Below are 20,639 nucleotides of genomic sequence, written 5' to 3' on the forward strand. Positions count from 1 at the left end.
CGACCACCATGCTACAGCATTGCTGGGGAGCCTTACTGGGAAGGAGGCTGTGGGGGGAGAATCCTGCTTTACTCCTCAAACTCACAATGCCCAGAGGAGTGGCCTTTTTCTGGCTCGTTGACAAGTGGGACATTGGCCCAGAAATCCCGTCGGCTGTTTCCTGCGGGCGATCGAGGGAACAAGTTAAAAGAAATGCACACTTACCTTATCCTGCTGCGCCCCCGCATGTTCCCGGTCCTGAGACCACTGACTGCGCGTCGCAGCGCATGCACGTCGGGACATGCGCAGGGCTGGAGCTGCAATCACATGGCTCTGGGCAGCCAATCAGGTAAAGTATGTTCTCATTCATAATAATGGGAACTCCGCAAATTGGAGAACCCATTATTATGATTGAGAAACCCCCCGAAACACACAAAACACTAATAAAAAATAGAAAAAATACAACACATGTTTTTATTAATTTAAATTAAAGTTATTTATGTATTATAAAAAATATATATTTTTCCGATTTTTAAAAAAAGTTTTAAAATTATGGCTAAAAATAAACTTACCGTCGTGGGGAGGTTTTTAACAAAACAATATGTTCTTTTAATTTATTTTATATGATTTTGTGTGTTTTAAAACTCTTACGCCTGTAAAAGTGGACTATGCGCCTGATGAAAGCAGGCGCAAGAGTTTTGAGGAATTTGAGAATTTTCTGGCAATATATGGGTAAATCCCTCACACTTGCCCTTGCAAATGTCCTCGCTCCCGAGATATGGAGGATCTGTCAGCTGGAGCTTGACGGATCAGAAAAGCTCGTTTTCAGCGCATGTGCATTGTACGCTGAAAACCGGCTTTCGCGATGCCTTCCCGGGTCCGTACACACCCCATACACACTCCGTACACACCCTGTACACACTCCATACACTCTGCGTACACACTGCATACACACTCCGTACGCACTCCATACACACTCCGTACGCATTCTGTACGCACCCTGCTGCACATCCCGCGCACACCGCGTACACACTCCGTACACATTCCGTACACACCGCGTACACACTCCGTACACACTCCGTACACACTCCGTACACACCGTGTACACACTCCGTACATTCTGCGTACACACTGCATACACACTCCGTACACACTCCGTACACAATCCGTACATACTTCGTACACACTCCGTACACACTCCGTACACACTCCGTACACACTCTGTACACACCCTGTACACAATCCGTACACACTGCGTACACACTCCGCACACACCCCGTACACACTCCGTACACACCCAGTACACACTCCGTACACACTCCGTACACACTGCGTACACACTCCGTACACACTCCGTACACACTGCGTACACACTCCGTACACACTCGGTACACACTCCGTACACACTCGGTACACACCCCGTACACACTCCATACTGACCCAGGGAGGCCGGGATTTCTGGGCCATTAAAAACCCTGGGCCACACACAGGATTATAGTAAAGATTTGTATTTATATAGCGTTTTTCACAATCCCAATCATGTCCCAAAGCACTTTAAACCCAATGAAGTACTTATTGAAGCGTAGTCACTGCTGTAATGTAGGAAACGTGGCAATCAATTCACGCACAGCAAGCTCCCACAAACAGCAAAGAGATAATGACAAGATAATCTGTTTTTGCTGTTGGTTGAGGGATAACTATTGTCCACAACATCGGGGAGAACTCCCCTCTCTTCTTCAAAATAGTTCCGGATTATTTCCATCCACCTGAGTGGGCGGACGGAGCCTCGGTTTAACGACAGATCCAAAAGACAGCACCTCCGACAGTGCAGCAGGCACTCCCTCATCACTGCACTGGAGTGTCAGCCTAGATTAGGTGCTCAAGTTCCTGGAGTGGGACTTGAACCCACAGCCTTCTGACACAGAGGTAAGAGAGTGCTACCCACTGAGCCACGGCTGACATCTTATTGCAAAGCTGAAAGCTCTCAGCAGGTGACTTTCCTGTATTTGCAGGGCTGGTGCGTAGTGAATGGACGGGGCTCCACCCAGACAGGCTGTACTGGGAGCCGCCATGCCAGCAGCAACTGCGCCACCCACAGGACGGAGCCAGGATTACAGCTGTCATTCCACCCAGGCTGCACGGGCAATGGGTCTCCAGCGGGTAAGGTAGCAGCACCTGGGAGCAGGGGCGGGCGAGGGGGAACAGGGCGCCCTTCATGGGTACCGGCGGATATAATTGCATCTGTCGTATTGCTAGCTTCACACTGCATTTGGTAAACTCTGGCATATTCCTTTAATCTCCAATATAGCTGGTGTGCTGTGACATTATCTAAGCAAGCTGATCCCAAATGTATTTGTAGATCACACAAGGAACCATATTTCTGTGCTGATAATGTACAGGCAGCAGGGCACCCATCTGTATTTTTAAAGTAAATGTATCCCATCTTCAGTGTGATGTGTGTCTATCATAGTAAAATGTGTGTCTGTCACAGTGTGATGTGTGTGTGTCTGTCACAATGATGTGCGTCTGTCACAGTGTGATGTGTGTGTGTCTGTCACAGTGTGATGTGTGTTTGTCACAGTGTGATGTGTGTGTCTGTCACAATGATGTGTGTCTGTCACAGTGTGATGTGTGTGTGTCTGTCACAGTGTGATGTGTGTCTGTCACAGTGTGATGTGTGTGTCTGTCACAATGATGTGTGTCTGTCACAGTGTGATGTGTCTGTCTGTCACAGTGATGTGTGTCTGTCACAGTGTGATGTGTGTGTGTCTATCACAGTGTGATGTGTGTCTGTCACAGTGTGATGTGTGTGTGTCTGTCACAGTGATGTGTGGGTCTGTCACAGTGATGTGTGTCAGTCACAGTGATGTGTGCCTGTCACCGTGATGTGTGTGTCTGTCACAGTGTGATGTTTGTGTCTGTCACAGTGATGTGTGTCTGTCACAGTGTGATGTGTGTATCTGTCACAGTGATGTGTGTCTGTCACAGTGTGGTGTGTGTCTGTCACAGTGTGATGTGTGCATGTCTGTCACAGTGATATGTGGGTCTGTCACAGTGATGTGTATCTGTCACAGGGTGATGTGTGTCTGTCACAGTGATGTGTGTGTCTGTCACAGTGATGTGTGTGTCTGTCACAGTGTGATGTGTGGGTCTGTCACAGTGACGTGTGGGTCTATCACAGTGACGTGTGGGTCTGTCACAGTGCCGTGTGGGTCTGTCACAGTGATGTGTGGGTCTGTCACAATGATGTGTGGGTCTGTCACAGTGATGTGTCTCTGTCACAGTGATGTGTGTGTCTGTCACAGTGTGATGTGTGTCTGTCACAGAGTGATGTGTGTGTCTGTCACAGTGATGTGTGTCTGTCACAGTGTGATGTGTGTCTGTCACAGTAATGTGTGTGTCTGACACAGTAATGTGTGTGTCTGACACAGTGATGTGTGTCTATCACAGTATGATGTGTCTGTGTCTTTCACTGTGTGATGTGTGTCTGTCATAATGATGTGTATCTGTCACAGTTTGATGTGTGTCTGTCACAGTGTGATGTGTGTGTGTCTGTCACAGTGTGATGTGTGTCTGTCACAGTGTGATGTGTGTGTCTCTGTCACAGTGATGTGTGTGTCTGTCACAGAGTGATGTGTGTGTCTGTCACAGAGTGATGTGTGTGTCTGTCACAGTGTGATGTGTGTCTGTCATAATGATGTGTATCTGTCACAGTTTGATGTGTGTATGCCACAGTGTGATGTGTTTGTGTATGTCACAGTGTGATGTGTGTCTGTCACAGTGTGATGTGTGTGTCTCTGTCACACTGATGTGTGTGTCTGTCACAGTTTGATGTGTGTCTGTCACAGAGTGATGTGTGTGTCTGTCACAGTGTGATATGTGTCTGTCAAAGTGATGTGTGTCTGTCACAGTGTGATGTGGCTGTGTCTGTCACAGTGATGTATGTCTGTCAAAGTGATGTGTGTCTGACACAGTGTGATGTGTGTCTGTCATAATGATGTGTATCTGTCACAGTTTGATGTGTGTCTGTCAAAGTGTGATGTGTGTGTGTCTGTCACAGTGATGTGTGTCTGTCACAGTGTGATGTGTGTGTGTCTGCCACAGTGATGTGTGGCTGTCACAGTGTGATGTGTGTCTGTCACAGTGTGATGTGTGTGTCTGTCACAGTGATGTGTGTCTGTCACAGTGATGTGTGTCTGTCACAGTTTGATGTGTGTCTGTCACAGTGTGATGTGTGTCTGACACAGTGTGATGTGTGTCTGTCATAATGATGTGTATCTGTCACAGTTTGATGTGTGTCTGTCAAAGTGTGATGTGTGTGTGTCTGTCATAGTGATGTGTGTCTGTCACAGTGTGATGTGTGTGTGTCTGCCACAGTGATGTGTGGCTGTCACAGTGATGTGTGTCTGTCACAGTTTGATGTGTGTCTGTCACAGTGTGATGTGTGTGTGTCTGTCACAGTGTGATGTGTGTCTGTCAAAGTGTGATGTGTGTGTGTCTGTCACAGTGTGATGTGTGTGTCTGTCACAGTGTGATGTGTGTGTCTGTCACAGTGATGTGTGCCTGTCACAGTGACATGTGTCTCTGTCACTGTGATGTGTGGCTCTGTCACAGTGATGTGTGTCTGTCACAGTGTGATGTGTGTCTGTCACAGTGATGTGTGTCTCTCACAGTGTGATGTGCGTCTGTCAGAGTGATGTGTATCTGTCACAGTTTGATGTGTGTCTGTCACAGTGTGATGTGTAAGTGTCTGTCACAGTGCGATGTGTGTATGTCTGTCACAGTGATGCGTGTCTGTCACAGTGTGATGTGTGTGTTTGTCACAGTGATGTGTGTGTTGGTCACAGTGTGATGTTTGTGTCTGTCACAGTGATGTGTGTCTGTCACAGTGTGATGTGTGTGTCTGTCACAATGAAGTGTGTCTGTTACAGTGATGTGTGTCTGTCACAGTGTGGTGTGTGTCTGTCACAGTGTGATGTGTCTGTGTCTGTCACAGTGATGTATGTCTGTCAAAGTGTGATGTGTGTGTGTCTGTCACAGTGATGTGTGTCTGTCACAGTGTGATGTGTGTGTCTGTCACAGTGATGTGTGCCTGTCACAGTGACATGTGTCTCTGTCACTGTGATGTGTGGCTCTGTCACAGTGATGTGTGTCTGTCACAGTGTGATGTATGGGTCTGTCACAGTGTGATGTGTGTCTGTCACAGTGATGTGTGTCTCTCACAGTGTGATGTGCGTCTGTCAGAGTGATGTGTATCTGTCACAGTTTGATGTGTGTCTGTCACAGTGTGATGTGTAAGTGTCTGTCACAGTGCGATGTGTGTGTGTCTGTCACAGTGATGCGTGTCTGTCACAGTGTGATGTGTGTGTTTGTCACAGTGATGTGTGTGTTGGTCACAGTGTGATGTTTGTGTCTGTCACAGTGATGTGTGTCTGTCACAGTGTGATGTGTGTGTCTGTCACAATGAAGTGTGTCTGTTACAGTGATGTGTGTCTGTCACAGTGTGGTGTGTGTCTGTCACAGTGTGATGTGTCTGTGTCTGTCACAGTGATGTATATCTGTCAAAGTGATGTATGTCTGACACAGTGTGATGTGTGTCTGTCATAATGATGTGTATCTGTCACAGTTTGATGTGTGTCTGTCACAGTGGGATGTGTGTGTGTCTGTCACAGTGCGATGTGTGTCTGTCACAGTGTGATGTGTGTGTGTCTGTCACAGTGATGTGTGTCTGTCACAGTGACGTGTGTCTGTCACAGTGTGATGAGCATCTGTCACAGTATAATGTGTGTCTGTCACAGTAATGTGTTTGTCTGACACAGTGATGTGTGTCTGACACAGTGATGTGTGTCTGTCACAATATGATGTGTCTGTGTCTGTCACTGTGTGATGTGTGTCTGTCATAATGATGTGTATCTGTCACAGTTTGATGTGTGTCTGTCACAGTGTGATGTGTGTGTGTCTGTCACAGTGTGATGTGTGTCTGTCACAGTGTGATGTGTGTGTCTCTGTCACAGTGATGTGTGTGTCTGTCACAGTTTGATGTGTGTCTGTCACAGAGTGATGTGTGTGTCTGTCACAGTGTGATGTGTGTCTGTCATAATGATGTGTATCTGTCACAGTTTGATGTGTGTATGTCACAGTGTGATGTGTGTGTGTCTGTCACAGTGTGATGTGTGTCTGTCACAGTGTGATGTGTGTGTCTCTGTCACAGTGATGGGTGTGTCTGTCACAGTTTGATGTGTGTCTGTCACAGAGTGATGTGTGTGTCTGTCACAGTGTGATGTGTGTCTGTCATAATGATGTGTATCTGTCACAGTTTGATGTGTGTATGTCACAGTGTGATGTGTGTGTGTCTGTCACAGTGTCTTGTGTGTCTTTCATAATGATGTGTATCTGTCACAGTTTCATGTGTGTATGTCACAGTGTGATGTGTGTGTCTGTCACAGTGTGATGTGTGTCTGTCACAGTGTGATGTGTGTGTCTCTGTCACAGTGATGTGTGTGTCTGTCACAGTTTGATGCTTGTCTGTCACATTAATGTGTGTGTCTGACAGAGTGATGTGTGTCTGTCACAGTGTGATGTGTGTGTGTCTGTCACAGTGTGATGTGTGTCTGTCATAGTGTGATGTGTGTGTCTCTGTCACAGTGATGTGTGTGTCTGTCACAGTTTGATGTGTGTCTGTCACAGAGTGATGTGTGTGTCTGTCACAGTGTGATGTGTGTCTGTCATAATGATGTGTATCTGTCACAGTTTGATGTGTGTATGTCACAGTGTGATGTGTGTGTGTCTGTCACAGTGTGATGTGTGTCTGTCACAGTGTGATGTGTGTGTCTGCCACAGTGATGTGTGTCTGTCACAGTGACGTATGTCTCTGTCACAGTGACGTGTGGGTCTATCACAGTGACGAGTGTCTGTCACAGTGTGAGGAGCGTCTGTCACAGTGTGATGTGTGTCTGTCACAGTACGATGTGTCTGTGTCTGGCACTGTGTGATGTGTGTCTGTCATAATGATGTGTATCTGTCACAGTTTGATGTGCGTCTGTCACAGTGTGATGTTTGCGTCTCTGTCACAGTGATATGTGTCTGTCACAGTGTGATGTGTGTCTGTCACAGTGATGTGTATGTCTGTCACAGTGTGATATGTGTCTGTCACAGTGATGTGTGTCTGTCACAGTGTGATGTGTGTCTGTCACAGTGTGATGAGCGTCTGTCACAGTGTGATGTGTGTCTGTCACAGTAATGTGTGTGCCTGACACAGTGATGTGTGTCTGGCACAGTATGATGTGTCTGTCACAGTGTGATGTGTGTCTGTCATAATGATGTGTATCTGTCACAGTTTGATGTGTGTCTGTCACAGTATGATGTGTGTGTGTCTGTCACAGTGTGATGCGTGTCTGTCACAGACAAATGTGTGTGTGTCTGTCACAGTGATGTGTATCTCTCATAGTGTGATGTGTGTGTCTGTCACAGTGATGTGTGTCTGTCACAGTGACGTGTGTCTCTTCACAGTGACATGTGGGTCTGTCACAGTGTGATGTGTGTCTGTCTCAGTGTGATGTGTGGGTCTGTCACAGTGTGATGTGTGTCTGTCACAGTGTGATGTGTGGGTCTGTCACAGTGTGATGTGTGTCTGTCACAGTGTGATGTGTGTGTCTGTCAAAGTGTGATGTGTGTCTGTCACAGTGATGTGTGTCTGTCACAGTGATGTGTGTCTGTCACAGTGTGATGTGTGTCTGTCACAGTAATGTGTGTCTGTCACAGTAATGTGTGTCTGTCACAGTGTGATGTGTGTCTGACACAGTGTGATGTGTGTGTGTCTGTCACAGTGTGATGTGTGTGTGTCTGTCACAGTGTGATGTGTGTCTGTCACAGTGTGATGTGTGTGTCTCTGTCACAGTGATGTGTGTGTCTGTCACAGTTTGATGTGTGTCTGTCACAGAGTGATGTGTGTGTCTGTCACAGTGTGATGTGTGTCTGTCATAATGATGTGTATCTGTCACAGTTTGATGTGTGTATGTCACAGTGTGATGTGTGTGTGTCTGTCACAGAGTGATGTGTGTGTCTGTCACAGTGTGATGTGTGTCTGTCATAATGATGTGTATCTGTCACAGTTTGATGTGTGTATGTCACAGTGTGATGTGTGTGTGTCTGTCACAGTGTGATGTGTGTCTGTCACAGTGTGATGTGTGTGTCTCTGTCACAGTGATGGGTGTGTCTGTCACAGTTTGATGTGTGTCTGTCACAGAGTGATGTGTGTGTCTGTCACAGTGTGATGTGTGTCTGTCATAATGATGTGTATCTGTCACAGTTTGATGTGTGTATGTCACAGTGTGATGTGTGTGTGTCTGTCACAGTGTCTTGTGTGTCTTTCATAATGATGTGTATCTGTCACAGTTTCATGTGTGTATGTCACAGTGTGATGTGTGTGTCTGTCACAGTGTGATGTGTGTCTGTCACAGTGTGATGTGTGTGTCTCTGTCACAGTGATGTGTGTGTCTGTCACAGTTTGATGCTTGTCTGTCACATTAATGTGTGTGTCTGACAGAGTGATGTGTGTCTGTCACAGTGTGATGTGTGTGTGTCTGTCACAGTGTGATGTGTGTCTGTCATAGTGTGATGTGTGTGTCTCTGTCACAGTGATGTGTGTGTCTGTCACAGTTTGATGTGTGTCTGTCACAGAGTGATGTGTGTGTCTGTCACAGTGTGATGTGTGTCTGTCATAATGATGTGTATCTGTCACAGTTTGATGTGTGTATGTCACAGTGTGATGTGTGTGTGTCTGTCACAGTGTGATGTGTGTCTGTCAAGTGTGATGTGTGTGTCTGCCACAGTGATGTGTGTCTGTCACAGTGACGTATGTCTCTGTCACAGTGACGTGTGGGTCTATCACAGTGACGAGTGTCTGTCACAGTGTGAGGAGCGTCTGTCACAGTGTGATGTGTGTCTGTCACAGTATGATGTGTCTGTGTCTGGCACTGTGTGATGTGTGTCTGTCATAATGATGTGTATCTGTCACAGTTTGATGTGTGTCTGTCACAGTGTGATGTTTGCGTCTCTGTCACAGTGATATGTGTCTGTCACAGTGTGATGTGTGTCTGTCACAGTAATGTGTATGTCTGTCACAGTGTGATATGTGTCTGTCACAGTGATGTGTGTCTGTCACAGTGTGATGTGTGTCTGTCACAGTGTGATGAGCGTCTGTCACAGTGTGATGTGTGTCTGTCACAGTAATGTGTGTGCCTGACACAGTGATGTGTGTCTGTCACAGTATGATGTGTCTGTCACAGTGTGATGTGCGTCTGTCATAATGATGTGTATCTGTCACAGTTTGATGTGTGTCTGTCACAGTATGATGTGTGTGTGTCTGTCACAGTGTGATGCGTGTCTGTCACAGACAAATGTGTGTGTGTCTGTCACAGTGATGTGTATCTCTCATAGTGTGATGTGTGTGTCTGTCACAGTGATGTGTGTCTGTCACAGTGACGTGTGTCTCTTCACAGTGACATGTGGGTCTGTCACAGTGTGATGTGTGTCTGTCTCAGTGTGATGTGTGGGTCTGTCACAGTGTGATGTGTGTCTTTCACAGTGTGATGTGTGGGTCTGTCACAGTGTGATGTGTGTCTGTCACAGTGTGATGTGTGTGTCTGTCAAAGTGTGATGTGTGTCTGTCACAGTGATGTGTGTCTGTCACAGTGATGTGTGTCTGTCACTGTGATGTGTGTCTGTCACAGTAATGTGTGTCTGTCACAGTGTGATGTGTGTCTGACACAGTGTGATGTGTGTGTGTCTGTCACAGTGTGATGTGTGTCTGTCACAGTGTGATGTGTGTGTGACTGCCACAATGATGAGTGTCTGTCACAGTGAAGTGTGGGTCTGTCACAGTGATGTGTGTCTGACACAGTGTAATGTGTGTCTGTCACAGTGATGTGTGTCTGTCACAGTGTGATGTGTGGGTCTGTCACAGTGTGATGTGTGGGTCTGTCACAGTGTGATGTGTGTCTGTCACAGTGTGATGTATGGGTCTGTCACAGTGATGTGTGTCTGTCACAGTGGGATGTGTGTCTGTCACAGTGATGTGTATCTGTCACAGTTTGATGTGTGTCTGTCACAGTGTGATGCGTGTGTGGCTGTCACATTGTGATGTGTGTCTGTCACAGTGTGATGTGTGTGTGTCTGTCACAGTGATATGTGTCTGTCACAGTGCGATGTGTGTGTGTCTGTCACAGTGATGTGTGTGTCTATCACAGTGTGATGTGTGTCCGTCACAGAGTGATGTGTGTGTCTGTCACAGTGATATGTGTCTGTCACAGTGTGATATGTGTCTGTCACAGTGATGTGTATGTCTGTCACAGTGTGATATGTGTCTGTCACAGTGATGTGTGTCTGTCACAGTGTGATGTGTGTCTGTCACAGTAATGTGTGTGTCTGACACAGTGATGTGTGTCTGTCACAGTGTGATGTGTGTGTGTCATAATGATGTGTATCTGTCACAGTTTGATGTCTGTCTGTCACAGTGTGATGTGTGTGTGTCTATCACAGTTTGATGTGTGTCTGTCATAATGATGTGTATCTGTCACAGTTTGATGTGTGTATGTCACAGTGTGATGTGTGTCTGTCACAGTGTGATGTGTGTGTCTCTGTCACAGTGATGGGTGTGTCTGTCACAGTTTGATGTGTGTCTGTCACAGAGTGATGTGTGTGTCTGTCACAGTGTGATGTGTGTCTGTCATAATGATGTGTATCTGTCACAGTTTGATGTGTGTATGTCACAGTGTGATGTGTGTGTGTCTGTCACAGTGTCTTGTGTGTCTTTCATAATGATGTGTATCTGTCACAGTTTCATGTGTGTATGTCACAGTGTGATGTGTGTGTCTGTCACAGTGTGATGTGTGTCTGTCACAGTGTGATGTGTGTGTCTCTGTCACAGTGATGTGTGTGTCTGTCACAGTTTGATGCTTGTCTGTCACATTAATGTGTGTGTCTGACAGAGTGATGTGTGTCTGTCACAGTGTGATGTGTGTATGTCTGTCACAGTGTGATGTGTGTCTGTCATAGTGTGATGTGTGTGTCTCTGTCACAGTGATGTGTGTGTCTGTCACAGTTTGATGTGTGTCTGTCACAGAGTGATGTGTGTGTCTGTCACAGTGTGATGTGTGTCTGTCATAATGATGTGTATCTGTCACAGTTTGATGTGTGTATGTCACAGTGTGATGTGTGTGTGTCTGTCACAGTGTGATGTGTGTCTGTCACAGTGTGATGTGTGTGTCTGCCACAGTGATGTGTGTCTGTCACAGTGACGTATGTCTCTGTCACAGTGACGTGTGGGTCTATCACAGTGACGAGTGTCTGTCACAGTGTGAGGAGCGTCTGTCACAGTGTGATGTGTGTCTGTCACAGTATGATGTGTCTGTGTCTGGCACTGTGTGATGTGTGTCTGTCATAATGATGTGTATCTGTCACAGTTTGATGTGTGTCTGTCACAGTGTGATGTTTGCGTCTCTGTCACAGTGATATGGGTCTGTCACAGTGTGATGTGTGTCTGTCACAGTGATGTGTATGTCTGTCACAGTGTGATATGTGTCTGTCACAGTGATGTGTGTCTGTCACAGTGTGATGTGTGTCTGTCACAGTGTGATGAGCGTCTGTCACAGTGTGATGTGTGTCTGTCACAGTAATGTGTGTGTCTGACACAGTGATGTGTGTCTGTCACAGTATGATGTGTCTGTCACAGTGTGATGTGTGTCTGTCATAATGATGTGTATCTGTCACAGTTTGATGTGTGTCTGTCACAGTATGATGTGTGTGTGTCTGTCACAGTGTGATGCGTGTCTGTCACAGACAAATGTGTGTGTGTCTGTCACAGTGATGTGTATCTCTCATAGTGTGATGTGTGTGTCTGTCACAGTGATGTGTGTCTGTCACAGTGACGTGTGTCTCTTCACAGTGACATGTGGGTCTGTCACAGTGTGATGTGTGTCTGTCTCAGTGTGATGTGTGGGTCTGTCACAGTGTGATGTGTGTCTGTCACAGTGTGATGTGTGGGTCTGTCACAGTGTGATGTGTGTCTGTCACAGTGTGATGTGTGTGTCTGTCAAAGTGTGATGTGTGTCTGTCACAGTGATGTGTGTCTGTCACAGTGATGTGTGTCTGTCACAGTGTGATGTGTGTCTGTCACAGTAATGTGTGTCTGTCACAGTAATGTGTGTCTGTCACAGTGTGATGTGTGTCTGACACAGTGTGATGTGTGTGTGTCTGTCACAGTGTGATGTGTGTCTGTCACAGTGTGATGTGTGTGTGACTGCCACAATGATGAGTGTCTGTCACAGTGAAGTGTGGGTCTGTCACAGTGATGTGTGTCCGACACAGTGTAATGTGTGTCTGTCACAGTGATGTGTGTCTGTCACAGTGTGATGTGTGGGTCTGTCACAGTGTGATGTGTGGGTCTGTCACAGTGTGATGTGTGTCTGTCACAGTGTGATGTATGGGTCTGTCACAGTGATGTGTGTCTGTCACAGTGGGATGTGTGTCTGTCACAGTGATGTGTATCTGTCACAGTTTGATGTGTGTCTGTCACAGTGTGATGCGTGTGTGGCTGTCACAGTGTGATGTGTGTCTGTCACAGTGTGATGTGTGTGTGTCTGTCACAGTGATGTGTGTCTGTCACAGTGCGATGTGTGTGTGTCTGTCACAGTGATGTGTGTGTCTATCACAGTGTGATGTGTGTCCGTCACAGAGTGATGTGTGTGTCTGTCACAGTGATATGTGTCTGTCACAGTGTGATATGTGTCTGTCACAGTGATGTGTATGTCTGTCACAGTGTGATATGTGTCTGTCACAGTGATGTGTGTCTGTCACAGTGTGATGTGTGTCTGTCACAGTAATGTGTGTGTCTGACACAGTGATGTGTGTCTGTCACAGTGTGATGTGTGTGTGTCATAATGATGTGTATCTGTCACAGTTTGATGTCTGTCTGTCACAGTGTGATGTGTGTGTGTCTATCACAGTTTGATGTGTGCATGTCACAGTGTGATGTGTGTGTGTCTGTCACAGTGTGATGTGTGTCTGTCACAGTGTGATGTTTGCGTCTCTGTCACAGTGATGTGTGTGTCTGTCACAGTTTGATGTGTGTCTGTCACAGAGTGATGTGTGTGTCTGTCACAGTGTCTTGTGTGTCTGTCATAATGATGTGTATCTGTCACAGTTTGATATGTGTATGTCACAGTGTGATGTGTGTGTGTCTGTCACAGTGTGATGTGTGTCTGTCACAGTGTGATGTGTGTGTCTCTGTCACAGTGATGTGTGTGTCTGTCACAGTTTGATGTGTGTCTGTCACAGAGTGATGTGTGTGTCTGTCACAGTGTGATGCGTATCTGTCACAGTGATGTGTGTGTCTGTCACAGTGTGATATGTGTCTGTCACAGTGATGTGTGTCTGTCACAGTGATGTATGTCTGTCACAGTGATATGTGTCTGTCACAGTGTGATGTGTGTCTGTCATAATGATGTGTATCTGTCACAGTTTGATGTCTGTCTGTCACAGTGTGATGTGTGTGTGTCTGTCACAGTGTGATGTGTGTGTCTCTGTCACAGTGATGTGTGGGTCTGTCACAATGATGTGTGGGTCTGTCACAGTGATGTGTGTCTGTCACAGTGTGATGTGTGTGTCTCTGTCACAGTGATGTGTGTGTCTATCACAGTGTGATGTGTGTCTGTCACAGAATGATGTGTGTGTCTGTCACAGTGATGTGTGTCTGTCACAGTGATATGTGTCTGTCACAGTGTGATGAGCGTCTGTCACTGTGTGATGTGTGCCTGTCACAGTAATGTGTGTGTCTGTCACAGTGATGTGTGTCTGTCACAGTGTGATGTGTCTGTGTGTGTCACAATGATGTATGTCTGTCAAAGTGATGTGTGTCTAACACAGTGTGATGTGTGTCTGTCATAATGATGTGTGTCTGTCACAGTTTGATGTGTGTCTGTCACAGTGTGATGTGTGTCTGTCATAATGATGTGTGTCTGTCACAGTGTGATGTGTGTCTGTCATAATGATGTGTATCTGTCACAGTTTGATGTGTGTATGTAACAGTGTGATGTGTGTGTGTCGGTCACAGTGTGATGTGTGTCTGTCACAGTGTGATGTGTGAGTCTCTGTCACAATGATGTGTGTCTGTCACAGTGTGATGTGTGTGTCTGCCACAGTGATGTGTGTCTGTCACAGTGACTTTTGTCTCTGTCACAGTGACGTGTGGGTCTGTCACAGTGACGTGTGTCTGTCACAGTGTGATGAGCGTCTGTCACAGTGTGATGTGTGTCTGTCACAGTAATGTGTGTGTCTGACACAGTGACGTGTGTCTGTCACAGTATGACGTGTCTGTGTCTGTCACTGTGTGATGTGTGTCTGTCATAATGATGTGTATCTGTCACAGTTTGATGTGTGTCTGTCACACTGTGATGTGTGTGTGTCTGTCACAGTGTGATGTGTGTCTGCCACAGTGTGATGTGTGTGTCACTGTCACAGTGATGTGTGTGCCTGTCACAGTTTGATGTGTGTCTGTCACAGAGTGATGTGTGTGTCTGTCACAGTGTGATGTGTGTCTGTCATAATGATGTGTATCTGTCACAGTTTGATGTGTGTATGTCACAGAGTGATGTGTGTGTTTGTCACAGTGTGATGTGTGTCTGCCACAGTGATGTGTGTGTCTGTCACAGTGTGATATGTGTCTGTCACAGTGATGTGTGTCTGTCACAGTGTGATGTGTGTCTGTCACAGTAATGTGTGTGTCTGACACAGTGATATGTGTCTGTCACAGTGTGATGTGTCTGTGTCTGTCACAGTGATGTATGTCTGTCACAGTGATATGTGTTTGTCACGGTGTGATGTGTGTGTGTCATAATGATGTGTATCTGTCACAGTTTGATGTCTGTCTGTCACAGTGTGATGTGCGTGTGTCTATCACAGTGTGATGTGTGTCTGTCACAGAGTGATGTGTGTGTCTGTCACAGTGATGTGTGTCTGTCACAGTGATATGTGTCTGTCACAGTATGATGTGTGTGTGTCATAATGATGTGTATCTGTCACAGTTTGATGTCTGTCTGTCACAGTGTGATGTGTGTGTGTCTATCACAGTGTGATGTGTGTCTGTCACAGAGTGATGTGTGTGTCTGTCACAGTGATGTGTGTCTGTCACAGTGATATGTGTCTGTCACAGTGTGATGTGTGTCTGTCACAGTGATGTGTGTGTCTGTCACAGTGATGTGTGTGTCTGTCACAGTGATATGTGTCTGTCACAGTGTGATGTGTGTCTGTCATAATGATGTGTATCTGTCACAGTTTGATGTGTGTCTGTCACAGTATGATGTGTGTGTGTGTCTGTCACAGTGTGATGCGTGTCTGTCACAGTCAAATGTGTGTGTGTCTGTCACAGTGATGTGTATCTCTCATAGTGTGATGTGTGTGTCTGTCACAGTGATGTGTGTCTGTCACAGTGTGATGTGTGTCTGTCACAGTGTGATGTGTGGGTCTGTCAAAGTGTGATGTGTGTCTGTCACAGTGATGTGTGTCTGTCACAGTGATGTGTATCTGTCACAGTTTGATGTGTGTCTGTCACAGTGTGATGTGTGTCTGTCACAGTAATGTGTGTCTGTCACAGTGATGTGTGTCTGTCACAGTGTGATGTGTGTCTGACACAGTGTGATGTGTGTGTGTCTGTCACAGTGTGATGTGTGTCTGTCACAGTGTGATGTGTGTGTGACTGCCACAGTGATAAGTGTCTGTCACAGTGACGTGTGGCTCTGTCACAGTGATGTGTGTCTGTCACAGTGTGATGTGCGTCTGTCACAGTGTGATGTGTGGGTCTGTCACAGTGTGATGTGTGTCTGTCACAGTGTGATGTGTGGGTCTGTCACAGTGATGTGTGTCTGTCACAGTGATGTGTATCTCTCACAGTTTGATGTGTTTCTGTCACAGTGTGATGTGTGTGTGTCTGTCACAGTGTGATGTGTGTCTGTCACAGTGTGATGTGTGTGTCTCTGTCACAGTGATGTGTGTCTGTCACAGTGTGATGTGTGTGTCTGCCACAGTGATGTGTGTCTGTCACAGTGACGTATGTCTCTGTCACAGTGACGTGTGGGTCTGTCACAGTGACGTGTGTCTGTCACAGTGTGATGAGCGTCTGTCACAGTGTGATGTGTGTCTGTCACAGTAATGTGTGTGTCTGACACAGTGACGTGTGTCTGTCACAGTATGATGTGTCTGTGTCTGTCACTGTGTGATGTGTGTCTGTCATAATGATGTGTATCTGTCACAGTTTGATGTGTGTCTGTCACAGTGTGATGTGTGTGTGTCTGTCACAGTGTGATGTGTGTCTGTCACAGTGTGATGTGTGTGTCTCTGTCACAGTGATGTGTGTGTCTGTCACAGTGATGTATGTCTGTCACAGTGATATGTGTCTGTGTCTGTCACAGTGATGTATGTCTGTCACAGTGATATGTGTCTGTCACAGTGTGATGTGTGTCTGTCACAGTGTGATGTGTGTCTGTCACAGTAATGTGTGTGTCTGACACAGTGATATGTGTCTGTCACAGTGTGATGTGTCTGTGTCTGTCACAGTGATGTATGTCTGTCACAGTGATATGTGTCTGTCACAGTGTGATGTGTGTGTGTCATAATGATGTGTATCTGTCACAGTTTGATGTCTGTCTGTCACAGTGTGATGTGTGTGTGTCTATCACAGTGTGATGTGTGTCTGTCACAGTGATGTGTGTGTCTGTCACAGTGATGTATGTCTGTCACAGTGATATGTGTCTGTGTCTGTCACAGTGATGTATGTCTGTCACAGTGATATGTGTCTGTCACAGTGATGTGTGTCTGTCACAGTGTGATGTGTGTCTGTCACAGTAATGTGTGTGTCTGACACAGTGATATGTGTCTGTCACAGTGTGATGTGTCTGTGTCTGTCACAGTGATGTATGTCTGTCACAGTGATATGTGTCTGTCACAGTGTGATATGTGTGTGTCATAATGATGTGTATCTGTCACAGTTTGATGTCTGTCTGTCACAGTGTGATGTGTGTGTGTCTATCACAGTGTGATGTGTGTCTGTCACAGAGTGATGTGTGTGTCTGTCACAGTGATGTGTGTCTGTCACAGTGTGGTGTGTGTCTGTCACAGTGTGATGTGTGTGTGTCATAATGATGTGTATCTGTCACAGTTTGATGTCTGTCTGTCACAGTGTGATGTGTGTGTGTGTCTATCACAGTGTGATGTGTGTCTGTCACAGAGTGATGTGTGTGTCTGTCACAGTGATGTGTGTCTGTCACAGTGATATGTGTCTGTCACAGTGTGATGTGTGTCTGTCACAGTGATGTGTGTGTCTGTCACAGTGATATGTGTCTGTCACAATGTGATGTGTGTCAGTCACAGTGATGTGTATGTCTGTCACAGTGTGATATGTGTCTGTCACAGTGATGTGTGTCTGTCACAGTGTGATGCGTGTCTGTCACAGTAATGTGTGTGTCTGACACAGTGATGTGTGTCTGTCACAATGTGATGTGTGTCTGTCATAATGATGTGTATCTGTCACAGTTTGATGTGTGTCTGTCACAGTATGATGTGTGTGCGTCTGTCACAGTGTGATGCATGTCTGTCACAGTCAAATGTGTGTGTGTCTGTCACAGTGATGTGTATCTCTCATAGTGTGATGTGTGTGTCTGTCACAGTGATGTGTGTCTGTCACAGTGACGTGTGTCTCTTCACAGTGACATGTGGGTCTGTCACAGTGTGATGTGTGTGTCTGTCACAGTGTGATGTGTGGGTCTGTCACACTGTGATGTGTGTCTGTCACAGTGTGATGTGTGGGTCTGTCAAAGTGTGATGTGTGTCTGTCACAGTGACGTATGTCTCTGTCACAGTGATGTGTATCTGTCACAGTTTGATGTGTGTCTGTCACAGTGTGATGTGTGTCTGTCACAGTAATGTGTGTCTGTCACAGTGATGTGTGTCTGTCACAGTGTGATGTGTGTGTCTGTCACAGTGTGATGTGTGTCTGTCACAGTGTGATGTGTGTGTGACTGCCACAGTGATTAGTGTCTGTCACAGTGACTTGTGGCTCTGTCACAGTGATGTGTGTCTGTCACAGTGTGATGTGCGTCTGTCATAGTGTGATGTGTGTCTGACACAGTGTGATGTGTGTCTGTCACAGTGATGTGTGTCTGTCACAGTGATGTGTGTCTGTCACAGTGTGATGTGTGGGTCTGTCACAGTGTGATGTGTGTCTGTCACAGTGTGATGTGTGGGTCTGTCACAGTGATGTGTGTCTGTCACAGTGATGTGTATCTCTCACAGTTTGATGTGTGTCTGTCACAGTGTGATGCGTGTGTGGCTGTCACAGTGTGATGTGTGTCTGTCACAGTGTGATGTGTGTGTTTCTGTCACAGTGATGTGTGTGTCTATCACAGTGTGATGTGTGTCCGTCACAGAGTGATGTGTGTGTCTGTCACAGTGATATATGTCTGTCACAGTGTGATGTGTGTGTCTCTGTCACAGTGATGTGTGTCTGTCACAGTGTGATGTGTGTGTCTGCCACAGTGATGTGTGTCTGTCACAGTGACGTATGTCTCTGTCACAGTGACGTATCGGTCTGTCACAGTGACGTGTGTCTGTCACAGTGTGATGAGCGTCTGTCACAGTGTGATGTGTGTCTGTCACAGTAATGTGTGTGTCTGACACAGTGACGTGTGTCTGTCACAGTATGATGTGTCTGTGTCCGTCACTGTGTGATGTGTGTCTGTCATAATGATGTGTATCTGTCACAGTTTGATGTATGTCTGTCACACTGTGATGTGTGTGTGTCTGTCACAGTGTGATGTGTGTCTGCCACAGTGTGATGTGTGTGTCTCTGTCACAGTGATGTGTGTGTCTGTCACAGTTTGATGTGTGTCTGTCACAGAGTGATGTGTGTGTCTGTCACAGTGTGATGTGTGTCTGTCATAATGATGTGTATCTGTCACAGTTTGATGTGTGTATGTCACAGTGTGATGTGTGTGTGTCTGTCACAGTGTGATGTGTGTCTGTCACAGTGTGATGTGTGTGTCTCTGTCACAGTGATGTGTGTGTCTGTCACAGTTTGATGTGTGTCTGTCACAGAGTGATGTGTGTGTTTGTCACAGTGTGATGTGTGTCTATCACAGTGTGATATGTGTCTGTCACAGTGATGTGTGTCTGTCACAGTGTGATGTGTGTCTGTCACAGTAATGTGTGTGTCTGACACAGTGATATGTGTCTGTCACAGTGTGATGTGTCTGTGTCTGTCACAGTGATGTATGTCTGTCACAGTGATATGTGTCTGTCACAGTGTGATGTGTGTGTGTCATAAAGATGTGTATCTGTCACAGTTTGATGTCTGTCTGTCACAGTGTGATGTGTGTGTATCTATCACAGTGTGATGTGTGTCTGTCACAGAGTGATGTGTGTGTCTGTCACAGTGATGTGTGTCTGTCACGGTGTGATGTGTGTCTGTCACAGTGTGATGTGTGTCTGTCACAGTGATGTGTATGTCTGTCACAGTGATATGTGTCTGTCACAGTGTGATGTGTGTCAGTCACAGTGATGTGTATGTCTGTCACAGTGTGATATGTGTCTGTCACAGTGATGTGTGTCTGTCACAGTGTGATGTGTGTCTGTCACAGTAATGTGTGTGTCTGACACAGTGATATGTGTCTGTCACAGTGTGATGTGTTTGTGTCTGTCACAGTGATGTATGTCTGTCACAGTGATATGTGTCTGTCACAGTGTGATGTGTGTGTGTGTCATAAAGATGTGTATCTGTCACAGTTTGATGTCTGTCTGTCACAGTGTGATGTGTGTGTATCTATCACAGTGTGATGTGTGTCTGTCACAGAGTGATGTGTGTGTCTGTCACAGTGATGTGTGTCTGTCACGGTGTGATGTGTGTCTGTCACAGTGTGATGTGTGTCTGTCACAGTGATGTGTATGTCTGTCACAGTGATATGTGTCTGTCACAGTGTGATGTGTGTCAGTCACGGTGATGTGTATGTCTGTCACAGTGTGATATGTGTCTGTCACAGTGATGTGTGTCTGTCACAGTGTGATATGTGTCTGTCACAGTAATGTGTGTGTCTGACACAGTGATATGTGTCTGTCACAGTGTGATGTGTCTGTGTCTGTCACAGTGATGTATGTCTGTCACAGTGATATGTGTCTGTCACAGTGTGATGTGTATGTGTCATAAAGATGTATATCTGTCACAGTTTGATGTCTGTCTGTCACAGTGTGATGTGTGTGTGTCTATCACAGTGTGATGTGTGTCTGTCACAGAGTGATGTGTGTCTGTCACAGTGATGTGATTCTGTCACAGTGTGATGTGTGTCTGTCATAATGATGTGTATCTGTCACAGTTTGATGTGTGTCTGTCACAGTATGATGTGTGTGTGTCTGTGACAGTGTGATGCGTGTCTGTCACGGTCAAATGTGTGTGTGTCTGTCACAGTGATGTGTATCTCTCATAGTGTGATGTGTGTGTCTGTCACAGTGATGTGTGTCTGTCACAGTGACGTGTGTCTCTTCACAGTGACATGTGGGTCTGTCACAGTGTGATGTGTGTGTCTGTCACAGTGTGATGTGTGGGTCTGTCACAGTGTGAT

At 46.2% G+C, this 20,639-nt stretch overlaps 1 protein-coding gene across 1 annotated transcript in view; it reads left to right on the forward strand.

The window, feature by feature from the left end:
• The first annotated feature begins 306 nt into the window (after positions 1-306).
• apcdd1l (adenomatosis polyposis coli down-regulated 1-like) overlaps positions 307-20,639 on the forward strand; it is a 221,164-nt gene continuing 200,831 nt past the window's right edge. The window contains exons 1-2 of the mRNA XM_070894862.1: positions 307-328; positions 1,992-2,139. Of these exons, the coding sequence (XP_070750963.1) occupies positions 307-328; positions 1,992-2,139 (170 nt within the window). The remainder of the gene's footprint in view (positions 329-1,991; positions 2,140-20,639) is intronic.

This window comes from Pristiophorus japonicus, chromosome 12 (assembly GCF_044704955.1).
Source record: "Pristiophorus japonicus isolate sPriJap1 chromosome 12, sPriJap1.hap1, whole genome shotgun sequence".
Classification (NCBI taxonomy): domain Eukaryota; kingdom Metazoa; phylum Chordata; class Chondrichthyes; family Pristiophoridae; genus Pristiophorus; species Pristiophorus japonicus.